Below are 12,480 nucleotides of genomic sequence, written 5' to 3' on the forward strand. Positions count from 1 at the left end.
TCCTAGCTACTTGGGAAGCTGAGATAAGAGACTCGCTTGAACTTGGTAGGCGGAGGCTGCAGTGAGCTGAGATCACACCGCCACACTCCAGCCTGGGCAACAGAGCGAGACTCTATCTCAAAAACAAAAACAGGGTAGCCTCATCACCGGCACCTTAGAGCCCTTCCCAGAGAGCCCCTTTTGTCCCTCTTTGCAATGCACACAGTGGCAGGCAAGGATGAGGAGACATTTCCCAGGGACAAACCCCAGAGCACAGGTGATGGCCTCGGTCACTGGCTTGGGCCGCAAAGCTAACTAACTATGGTGACTGCTCTTATTTCTCAAACTAACTTGAAACAAAAACCTAGTATAAAAAGATGACAAAGGGTAACGACTCCTGCACCGACACCAAGAGCTTCAGCTTCCGTGGTTTTCCTAAAGCAACATCTTGACTACCCCTTGGGCTGATGGCAGCGGCGATGAAGACATGTGTGAAGGCGGCTTCCCAAATTCCAGGCGCTTCCCCAACCTTCAGACAGAGCAAACCAAATTAAGCTGACATGACAGCTGTGACAAACTGGCTAGCACCGGGGCCCAAAGAGTTATAAGGGTGAACATCAAGAGTCAGGAGCAGGGTCTCACAGGGCCTCAATTTTCTCTCCTGTGAAATGAAGAAGAGGACACTGGCTACCTGGCTCTCAGATTCCAAGGTCACACAAAACGCCCAGTCTCAGACCCACTAGAAAAATCCATCTCTTACCTATTTGTTTTACAGCCTGGGCAACATAATGAGACCCTGTCTCTACAAAAAATGCAAACAAAAATTAGCTGGGTGTGGTGGCCTGCATGTGTAGTCCCAGCTACTTGGGAGGCTGAGGTGGGAGGATAGCTTGAGCCCAGGAGGCGGAGGCTGCAGTGAGCCGAGATCACGCCACTGCAGTCTAGCCTGGGTGACAGAGTGAGACCGTGTCTCAAAAAAAAAAAAAAAAAACTTAGGCCAGGCATGATGGCTCACACTTGTAATCCCCAGCACTTGGGAGGCCAAGGTGGGAGGATCACCTGGAAAATTAATCAAAAAATTCACCTCTAGAAATCTCAATGAGAAGCAGACTGCAGTCTCAAGAGGTATATTCTCAAACTCAAAGCCAGGTTTGAGACCAGTCTGGGCAACATAGCAAGACTGTTTCCATAAAACATAAAAAAAATTAGCCAGGGGTGGTGGTGTCCACCTGTAGCCCCAGCTACTTGGGAGGCTGAGGCAGGAAGATGGCTTGAGCCCAGGAAGATGAGGCTGCAGTGAGCTATGGTCGCACCACTGCACTGCAGCCTGGGCGACACAGCAAAACCCTGTCTCGCAGAAAGAAAAAAAAAACAAAAATTAAATTTTTTTTTGAGAAAAGAGTCTCACTCAGTTGCCCAGACTGGAGTGCAGTGGTGCAATCTTGGCTCACTACAACCTCCGCCTCCTGGGTTCAAGTGATTCTTGTGCCTTAGCCACCCAAGTAGCTGGGACTACAGGCATCTGCCACCATGCCCAGCTAATTTTCGTATTTTTCGTACAGATAGGGTTTCACCATGTTGCCCAGTTTGGTCTTGTGAACTCCTGGCCTCAAGTGATCCACCCACCTCTGCCTCCCAAAGTGCTGGGATTACAAATGTGAGCCAGTGCGCCTGGCCCTGATTTTCTTTAAGGAAGAAAATTAATGACACTGTTAGAGGTCAGATCTGCCCTGTCCCATCAGGTGGCTGGTTTCAGGAACATAGTATGGCTAGAAGTTAGTGCCAGTTTCTCAAAGGTTCTACAGATTTAAAAAGAAAAAAAAAGGGCTGGTTGCAGTGGCTCACGCCTGTAATCCCAGCACTTTGGGAGGCCAAGGTGGGTGGATCACAAAGTCATCAGATCAAGACCATCCTAACACGGTGAAACCCCGTCTCTACTAAAAATACAAAAAAAATTAGCTGGGCGTGGTGGCACATGCCTGTAATCCCAGCTACTCAGGAGGCTGAGGCAGGAGAATTGCTTAGACCTGGGAGGCAGAGGTTGCAGTGAGCTAGGATCGTGCCACTGCACTCCAGCCTGGGTGACAGAGCAAGACTCCATCTCACAAAAAAAAAAAAAAATCTTCAGGGAAAGCAGAGCCGTGATTGATACTCAATTCCCCAAATAAGGGCTTTATTTTTATTTAATTAATTAATTAACTTTTTGATATGGAGTCTTGCTCTGTCACCCAGGCTGCTGTGCAGAGGCACAATTTTGGCTCACTGCAATCTCTGCCTCCAGGGTTCAAGTGATTCTCCTTCCTCAGCCTCCTGAGTAGCTGGGACTATAGGCACATGCGATATGCCTGGCTCATTTTTCTATTTTTTTGGTGGACATGGGGTTTTACCAATGTTGCCCAGACTGGTTTTGAACTCCTGACCTCAAGTGATCCACCTGCCTTGGCCTCCCAGACTGCTGGGATTACAGGTGAGCATCACCACACCTGGCCCAAATAAGGGCTTTACACAGGACATTCTCAGAGTGTAACCATGAGTAGCAGCTGTAGAATCAAATGATAAAAATGACCTTCTTGGCCAGGCATGGTAGCCCACACTTGTCGTCGCAGCACTTTGGGAGGATGAAGGGTGAGGATCGCCTGAAGCTCAGAATTTGAGACCAAACTCGGCAACATGGCAAAACCCTGTCTCTAGAAAAAATACAAAAAATTAGCTGGGCATGGTGACACGCACGTATACTCCCAGCTACTCGGGGGACTGAGGTGGGGAGGATCATTTGAGCTGGGAGGCAGAGGGTGAGCCATGATCCTGCCATCGTATTCTAGCCTGGGTGACAGAGTGAGACCCTGTCTCACAAAACAAGACCTTCTCTCTAGCCCTTTGTTCAAGCCACAAGACACCACCTAACGCTTCCTGCAGGGAGCAGAGGAGAGGATAAGGTTTGCTGAAATAATCCTGTAATTTAAAAAGACACATGGCTGTGGGCTGGGGGCGAGTGTCTCTTGCCTGGGGCAGGTGGGTTCTCCCCACCAGCGAGAGGTTTATTAGAAGGTACTGACCCCTTATCACCCAAAGGCACGCTGGTGCTGCTTGGCCATCTCTCACCGCCATCTCTGTTCTTGCTGCTCCGCCCAGAGGCCGGGCCACCTGTTCGGTTTGGGGACTGATCGTACACGAGGTTCCGGCAAGAAGCGAGTTTGGACTCCAGTGCCTGGAGAGAAATACGCTTTTATCTCTCAAGTTATAAGCAAGGACTATTCTGTCTTACTGGAGCCCGTACAGAAGAACGAACCTCAGACAGTGGTTCCCAACTGTTGTGGACTGGAATTCCAAGGTGGGACCCCAGGAGGAATCCAATGTATATGCCAGTCTCAGAACCAAGCACCTTAAGTATTTGGGAGCTGGCTGGGCACAATGGCTCATACATATAATCCCAGCACTCTGGGAGGCCAAGGCAGGAGGATGGTTTGACGTCAGGAGTTTGAGACCAGCCTGGGCCACAAAGTAAGATCCCATCCCAGTTAATTTTTTTTTTTTTTTTTTTTTTTTTTTTTACTTTTTTAGACAAGGTCTCCCTGTGTCACCCAGGCTGGAGTGTACTGGTGAGATCACAGCTCACTGCAGGCTCAACCAATCCCTCCCACCTCAGCCTCCTGAGCAGCTGGGATTATAGGCGTCCACAATCATGCCCAGCTAATAACAAAAAATTTTAATGCAAAAAATTTTTTTTAATTACAAAAAATTTTTAAAAATCTTTGGGAGCTTCCTGGAAAAACATCACAGCTCACTGCAGCCTCGACCTCCCAGGCTCAAGCTATCCTCCCACCTCAGCCTCCTGAATAGCTAGGACTATGCACAATCATGCTTGGCAAACAAAAAAAAAATTTTTTTTAATTACAAAGAATTTTAAAAAATGGGAGCTTTCTGGAAAAATCACTAACCTACCAATTATCCAACTCCGCTCGTAGGAAATAGGAAATCCACTTCTGGAATCCTTCACTCTTTGGTTTACCTTGTTAAACCTCTGCAGAATGGCAGGAAGTTTGATAAGGACTTGGTCTGGCTACAACAGACCCTGAGGAAACCAAAAGGACACTGACAGCACCCCAGACTTCTCTATACTCCAACTAGGCTAAATACTGAAACGCAGACCTGCTTCTAGAATAGCAAACCAGACAGCCAAAAGCCAGAAGTAAAAACATAAAAGAAATGAGTTGCAAGCTTCTATTAAGTTGTAGCTATGAATACACTGTGTACAGTGACAACTTGGTAGGAATTAAATTATGTGGCCTTCTAGGCGTTATTTTTAAAAATAAACTACAAAGAATACCTATGTTTTTACTTAAGCACAAAAGGATCCCTCCCTGTAATTAACATAAAAGCTGAAAGGCCAAGTTCTTTGCCCTAGGCTTTAAGATTTTTTTTTTTTTTTTTTTTTTTTGAGACCAAGTCTCACTCTGTCACCCAGTGGTGCGATCTCAGCTCACTGCAACCTCCGCCTCCCAGATTCAAGCAATTTTCCTGCATAAGCTGAGTAGCTGGGAGTACAGGTGCCCACCGCCATTCCCGGCTAATTTTTGTATTTTTAGTAGAGATGGGGTTTCACCACGTTGGCCAGGCTGGTCTTGAATTCCTGACCTCAGGTGATCCACCCATCTCAGTCTCCCAAAGTGTCAAGATTCTCTTAAACCCCGAGAAACAAACCAAAAAAAAAAAAAAGCAGCAGTTTTTTTCTTTTCTGAGACAACGTCGTGCTGTCATCCAGAATGAAGTGCAGTGTTGCAATCTCAGCTCACTCAGCCTCAACCTCCCAGGCTCAAGCAATCCTTCCACCTCTCTGCCTCCTGAGTAGCTGGACCACCAGTGTGCACCACCAGGCCTAGCTAATTTTTGCATTTTGTAGAGGCCAAGTTGGGGCAGGGGGTTTCACCATGTTGCCCGGGCGGTGTCAAACTCCTGAGCTCAAGTGATCCTCCCACCTTGGCCTCCCAAAGCACTAGGATTACAGGTATGAGCCACTGCACCTGGCCAAATGAGATGGTAGTTTCCAAGTGCTCCTCAGTTTTTTCGAGTTAAGGAAAAAACACAGATATCACCCTAATTTCCCAAATTTCCTAGAAGAAAAATGGCAAAAGGAAAGAGACATACATAGGGTTTAGAGCAGGGCTTCGAGTGAGAGCTCTGAGTGTGTGGCAGTAACTCCCACAGGAAGCTCTAAGGATTCCCAGGGATGCTGAACAAGCAGCCACACCTAAAACTCACCACATTGCTATGAAAGGGGCCAGACGCGTTGGCTCATGCCTGTAATCCCAAAACTTTGGGAGGCCAACCTGGGAGGATCACTTGAGGCCAGGAGTTTAAGACCAGCCTGGGCAACACAGCGATACTACCATTACTACAAAAAATGAAATTATCAGCCAGGCATGGTGGCGCCCACCTGTGGTCCAAGATCCTCAGGAAGCTAAGGTGGGAGGATCGCTTGAGCCCAGGAGTTCGAGGCTGCAGTGAGTTGTGATCGTACCACTACACTCCAGCCTGGGCAACAGAGCAAGACCCTGTCTCTTAAAAAAAGAAAAAAAGAAGAGAGGGAAGGAACTAGATCAACCCCCTCTTCACACATCCTGTAAGACAGGCAGGAAGGCATCAAACGCCAGTAAAGTATGGTCTCACCCCGACTTTCCGCAGTAGGTCTCCCACAATGTTGAGGGCTGATATCCGGGCCGCAGGTGTGAGGGGGGTCCCGCCGGTGGAGTCGTCCAGGCCTGGGTGTGCGAAGGGAAGAGCATATAATTCACCAACCTATAGTCATGTCTGTGCACTATCTCTAGATCCAAAACCACAGGACGGGAGGGATGCTGACGCCTTTCCTCGGATCCCAAAAGCTACCCTATTTCTTTCTGTAGTTAACCGCATCACACACCCAAGGCCCATATAACAACCAATTTTTCAAGTCCTTGTGATGACTGCAACAAGTATTTATTTTTACATATTAGTCTTTAAAAAAAAAATTTTTTTTCTTTAGACGTTGTCTTGCTCCGTCACCCAGACTGGAGTGCAGCGATGTGATCTTGGCTCACTACAACCTCCGCACCTCCCAGGTTCAATCAAGTGATTCTCCTGCCTTGGCATCTTGAGTAGCTGGGATTACAGCCATGTGCCACCACACCTGGCTAATTTTTGTATTTTTAGTAGAGACAGAGTTTCACCACGTTGTCCAGGCTGGTCTCGAACTCCTGACCTCAAATGATCTGCCCACCTTGGCCTCCAAAAGTGCTGGGATTACAGGCATGAGCCACCATGCCTAGCCTTTAAAAAAAATTTTAATAGAGACAGGGTCTCACTATGTTGCCCAGGCTGATCATGAACTCCTGGTCTCAAGCAATCCTCCCACCTCAGCCGCCCAAAGGGCTGGTATTTACAGGCATGAGCCACCGTGCCCAGCCACGTTAGTCTTTTTAAACAAACCCAAAACAAATCCTTCTGAAATTGTAGAAAATCCATGTAGTTAATTAACATAATGACATCTGTGATAGACACAAGAACTATAGACAGGATGATCCAGCTTTATAAGGGTCCAGCTCTGCAGAGCCTCTCTTCTCCAAGTGGGGTCCATGCACCAGCAGCACGTGAGAACTGTTAGAAATGCAGAATCTCAAGGCTGGGCGCAGTGGCTCACACCTGTAATCCCAGCACTTTCGGAGGCCGAGGCAGGCGGATCACGAGGTCAGGAGATCAAGACCATCCTGGCTAACACAGTGAAACCCCGTCTCTACTAAAAAAAAAATACAAAAAAAAAAATTAGCCAGGCGTGGTGGTGGGTGCCTGTAGTCCCAGCTACTCGGGAGGCTGAGGCAGGAGAATGGCTTGAACCCGGGAGGTGGAGCTTGCAGTGAGCCGAGATTGTGCCACTGCACTCCAGCCTGGGCGACAGAGCAAGACTCCGTCTCAAAAAAAAAAAAAAAAAAAAAAAAAAAAGAAATGCAGAATCTGTAGGCCAGGCACATTAGCTCACACTTGTAATCCCAGTGCTTTCGGAGGCCAAGGCAGGTCGATCAGCTGAGGTCAGGAGTTCAAGACCAGCCTGGCCAACATGGCAAAATCTTGTCTCTACTAAAAATACAAAATTAGCTGGGCATGGTAACAGGTGCCTGTAATCCCAGCTACTCGGGAGGCTGAGGCATGAGAATCGCTTGAATCCAGGAGGCAGAGGCTGCAGGGAGCCAAGATCATGCCACTGCACTCCAGCCTGGCCGACAGAGAAAGACTCAGTCTCAAAAAAAAAAAAAAATTTTTCAGGCCCCACCCAAGACCCACTTGATCTGAGGTACATTCTACCAAGATCTCCAGGTGAGCTACATGCATATAAAAGTATGGAACATAGCCAGGCATGGAGTTGCATACCTCTAGTCCCAGCTACTCAGGAGGCTGAGGCAGGAGGATCACTGGAGCCCAGGAGTTGGAGGCTGCAGTGAGCTATGATTGCACCACTGCACTCCAGCCTGGGCCACAGACCAAGACTATGTCTCTAAAAAAATGAAATAAATGCAAATAAAGGCAAAATGCTTCTAGGCTGGGGCCAGGCACAGCAGCTCACACCTGTAATACCACCACTTTCAGACGGTCAGGCAGGCGGATCACCTGAGGTCAGGAGTTTGAGACCAGCCCAGCCAACATGGTAAAACCTCGTCTCTACTAAAAATACAAGATTAGCCAGGCATGGTGGTAGGTGCCTGTAATCCAAGCTTACTCGGGAGGCTGAGGCAGGAGAATCACTTGAACCCGGGAGGAGGGGGTTGCAGTGAGCCAAGATCACACTATTGCAATCCAGCCTGGGCAAGAGAGCGAAACTCCATCTCAACAAAACTAAACAAAAGGGCTCTACACTGGGATTCTAGAAGTCTCACTGGTCTCTTCATGCCCAGGTGACAAGCTAAGGGATAAGGCAGTAGATGGTAGGGTAAGCCCTGGAGCCTGCCTCCCTGGGTCTGAATCCCAAACCATCCGCCATTCAATTGCTTCATGACTCTGCTTAACTCAGGGCCTCACTTTCATCAAATGGGGACAGCACCTGCATCCTGGGCCCGCGGCGAAGGCTGCAGGGTGGCCAGCACACACTGAGCACCCCTTAACTGTTATTAATATCTGCTGTAAAAGGCCTGATCGGAAGCTGTTGGCAGAGGGGCTGGGGTGAGAACCCAGATTCTTTTTTTCTGCCCACGCAGCACAGGTTACACTGAGTCTAGCTCTCGGTGGATGTATTACCAAACCCACAGAATGCTTTTTACTTTTTTGTATTTGGTCAGTGACATTTCAAATTTGGGAGGTTTTACATTCAAAAAGAGGATTTTTGGCCAGGTGCAGTGGCTCACGCCTGTAATCCCAGCACTTTGGGATCAGCCAAGGCGGGTGGATCACTTGAGTCCAGGAATTTGATACCAGCCTGGGCGACATGGCAAGACTGTCTCTCCACCTAAAATACAAAAGTTAGCCAGATGTGGTGGTGCGCGCCTTTAGTCCCAGCTACTCCGGAGGATAAGGTGGGAGAATCACTTGAGCCCAGGATGCAGAGGTTGCAGTGAGCCAAGATCACGTCACTGCACTCCAGCCTGGGCAACAGAGTGAGATCCTGTCTCAAAAAACAACAAAAAAGGAGGATTTCTGGCTTTGAAGAATGGAAAAAGCTGCAGATGAAGGGCCATTCCTTGTAGCTGCAGAATGGCAGCCACTCCCTCTGGGTGGGGTTTCCATTTCCTATTTCATCAGACTCCACTACTGCCTCACACCCAGTCCTCACTGATCTCAATGCCCATCCCCAGGAACATCCCAGTCTACTCTCTGCTCAAAGCCTGAGAGCAAATCAGGCTCTGAGCCTGGTGCAAGTCATCACACCCCCAAGACCCACCCCAGATTCTTACCCAGAAACGCTTTGTGAACCGAGAAAATCTTCCAATTCCCACTCCCCTTACCACGTCTGAAGCTCCCAGGTGTGTTTAAACTTGAGCTGGGTCCTCGGTGAGCGATGGGCGTGGACGGCACGGAGCCCGTGGCCTGCACAGCTGTGTCTGTCCTCTCAGCTTCCACTGAGCTGGGCATGGGGGTCCTGGGTTTCTCCTGCTTCTGCTGCACAGCCAGTTCCTGCCGCAAATCTGTGCCAGGAAAAGGATTCAGGAATTCAAGTCCTTGGCCAGGCGCAGTGGCTCATGTTTATAATGCCAGCACTTTGGGAGGCCAAGGCAGGTGGATCGCCTGAGGTCAGGAGCTCGAGACCACCCTGACCAACATGGTGAACCCTCATCTCTATTGAAAATATAAAAATGAGCCTGGCATGGTGGCGGGCACCTGTAATCAGCTACTCAGGAGGATGAGCCATGACAAACATTTGAACCTGGGAGGCCAGGGTGGCAGTGAGCTGAGATTGCTCCAGTGCACTCCAGTCTCGGTGACAAGAGCAAGACTCCATCTCAAAAAACAAAAAGAGAATTTAAGTCCTTGCTTAAAGTTGGTGGGACGCAGGTAGAGACGTTCAACAGTAGACACTGGTCAGAAAAAAGACCTACTGGGGTGAAACACTCCAGCTAGAAACCCCAAATAAAGGGAAACCTGCAGGACCTTGCCTAGCAGACTTGGAACTCTACAGGATTTTTCTCTTGACTAACAAAATGGTTTCAAATTTTTAAAAAGCTATGACAGTGACACACTAATGCTTTTATTATTGAAAAAACAATTCCAACATAGCAGCGTATTTAGAATACTAAATGGAAGTATGCCTGGGAGCAGGGGCTCATGCCTGTAATCTCAACACTTTGGGAGGCTGAGGTCCAAGAATCACATTAATCCAGGAGGTCGAGGCTGCAGTGAACCCTCATTCTGCCACTCCGGCCTTGGCGACAGAGTGAGGCCTCTGGCTCAAAAAAAAAAAAAAAAAAAAAAAAGAAGAGGCCGGACGCAGTATCCCAGCACTCTGAGAGGTCAAGGTGGGAGGATCGTTTGAGGTCAGGACTTTACAGGCCAACATGGCAAAACCCCATCTCTATTAAAAATACAAAATATTAGCCATGCATGGTGGCGTGCATCTGTAGTCCCAGCTGCTTGGGAGGCTGAGGCAGGACAATCGCTTGAGCCCGGGGGATCGAGATTGCAGTGAGCTGAGATCACACCACTGCACTCCAGCCTGTGTGACAGAGCGAGACTGTCTCAAAAATAAAGTATGCTTTCCAGACTATCCCCAAACGCTCCTCCTCACTCATAATCACCATAACATGTGAAAGGGCTTTTCAACCATTGTTCTCTGAATTTTTTTTTTTTTTTTTTTGAGATGGAGTTTCACTCTGTTGCCTAGGCCGGAGTGCAATGGCACAGTCTCGGCTCACTGCAACATCTGCCTCCCAGGTTCAAGTGATTCTCCCGCCTCAGTCTCCCAAGTAGCTGGGATTACAGGCACACACCACCATGCCTGGCTAATTTTTTTTTGTATTCAACAGAGACAGGGTTTCACCATGTTGTCCAGGCTCTTCTCGAACTCCTGACCTCAGGTGATCCACCCACCTTGGCCTCCCAAAGCGCTGGGATTACAGGTGTGAGCCACTGCACCCAGCTGTTCTCTCCATTTTCAAACATAAACTTTATACATACGTATGTATCTATTGAGCATAAAATAGGAAAATTTTTTATTCAAAAAGCATTACTGGAAACATACAATATGTTGTCCTGTGTATGACTTACTCTCCCCCCTTCAGTGGTACATCTTGGCAATGTTCTTTGTTTACAGACAGGGTCTGACTCAGTCACCCAGGCTGGGGTGCGGTGGCACAATCATAGCTCAATGTAACCTTGAACTCCTGGGCTCAAGTCATCCTCCCACTTCAGCCTTCTAAGTAGCTGGGACTACAGACATATGCCACCAGGCCGAGCTAATTTTTACACTTTTCATTTTTGTTAGAGATGGGGTCTCGCTATGTTGTCCAGGCTCATCTTGAACTCCTAGGCTCAAGCAATCCTCTTGCGTCCATCTCTCAAAGCACGGAGATTACAGGCATCAGCCACGGTGCCTAGTCTTCGCAATCTTTCTACCACAAGATTTCTATCTATTGTTCATTTTAACAATTGTTTAACATTTCACAAAATAAATCTATGTACTTCATTTAACCACTTCATTACTGATGGGCATCTAGGAACAACTACTTTATTAAACTTAGGAATTTTTCCTTTTTAATCCCCCACCTATTGGTTACACATTAGAAAGCAAACTGACGTTATAAACAATTAATTGGGCCAGTAACGGTGACTCACCCCTGTAATCCCAGCACTTTGGGAGGCCGAGGTAGGCAGATCACCTGAGGTCAGGAGTTCAAGACCAGCCTGGCCAACATGGTGAAACCTCGTCTCTATTAAAAATATAAAAATTAGCCAGGCATGGTGGCGCACACCTGTAGTCCCAGCTACTCAGGAGGCTGAGGCAGGAGAATCACTTGAACCCGGGAGGCGGAGGTTGCAGCGAGCAGAGATAGCACCACCACACTCCAGCCTGGACAACAGAGCAAGACGCCATCTCAAAAAAAAAAAAAAAAAAAAAAGGATAAAAACAACTTCTTGGACAATCCACTAACAAATTTTTTTTTTTTTTTTTTTTTTTTTGAGACAGTGTCTCACTCTATCACCCAGGCTGGAGTGCAGTGGTGCAATTTTGGCTCACTGCAACTTCCATCTCCCAGGTTCAAGCAATTCTCATGCCTCAGCCTCCTGAGCAGCTGGGATTACAGGCACCCACCACCATGCCCTGCTAATGTTTTCTATTTTTAGTAGAGATGGGGTTTCTCTATGTTGTCCAGGCTGGTCTCGAACTCCTGAGCTCAGGTGATCCGCCTGCCTCAGCCTCCCAAAGTGCTGGGATTACAGGTGTGAACCACTGTGCCTGGCCAAATGCCTCATTACAGTTTGAACATTCTACCTCTGGAAGTGCCAACCGCTAAAGGGCAAATGCTGACGAGGTTTCAAAGTTCTAAGCCAAATATATCGGTTGCCATCAAGTCACAAAAATAATACGCTAGCTAGCAATTCCACCAGAAATTTCTCCCCACAAAATCTTTTCTTCTTAAGAGAGAGGGTCTCATTCTGTCACCCAGGCTGGAGTACACTGATGCCATCATAGCTCACTGCAGGCTCCACCTCCTGGGCTCAAGCAATCATCCCACCTTGGCTTCCTGAGTAGCTGGGACTACAGGCACATGCCACCACACCCAGCTAATCTTTAAATGTTTTTGTAAAAATGGAGTCCCACCAGTCCCAGGCTGGTCTCGAACTCCTGGGCTCAAGAGATCCTTGGCCTCCCAAAGTGCTGGGATTACAGGTGTGAGCCACTGTGCCAGGCTCTCCCCACAAAACTCTTCTGTTCCTACTGAGCATCAGGGTGGTCTGCTGTGTTTGTGAATTACAGACCAGGAAGCATCTTTCTGGAAATAAATTCTGCTGCCCAGAGGCAGAAACCCAATACAAGGACTTCATCTG

The 12,480-nt window shown here is 48.0% G+C and overlaps 1 protein-coding gene across 2 annotated transcripts in view; it reads right to left on the minus strand.

The window, feature by feature from the left end:
* Positions 1-12,480, minus strand: part of NDE1 (nudE neurodevelopment protein 1) — a 58,291-nt gene continuing 45,811 nt past the window's right edge. For both annotated transcript variants that reach the window (XM_030798039.1, XM_030798038.1), the window contains exons 6-9: positions 8,943-9,122; positions 5,647-5,738; positions 3,036-3,187; positions 1-508 (exon numbers count right to left, since the gene is read on the minus strand). In XM_030798039.1, the coding sequence (XP_030653899.1) occupies positions 415-508; positions 3,036-3,187; positions 5,647-5,738; positions 8,943-9,122 (518 nt within the window). In that variant the 3' untranslated portion in view covers positions 1-414. The remainder of the gene's footprint in view (positions 509-3,035; positions 3,188-5,646; positions 5,739-8,942; positions 9,123-12,480) is intronic.

The sequence above is a fragment of the Nomascus leucogenys genome, chromosome 18, assembly GCF_006542625.1.
Source record: "Nomascus leucogenys isolate Asia chromosome 18, Asia_NLE_v1, whole genome shotgun sequence".
NCBI classification, from domain to species: Eukaryota; Metazoa; Chordata; class Mammalia; order Primates; family Hylobatidae; genus Nomascus; species Nomascus leucogenys.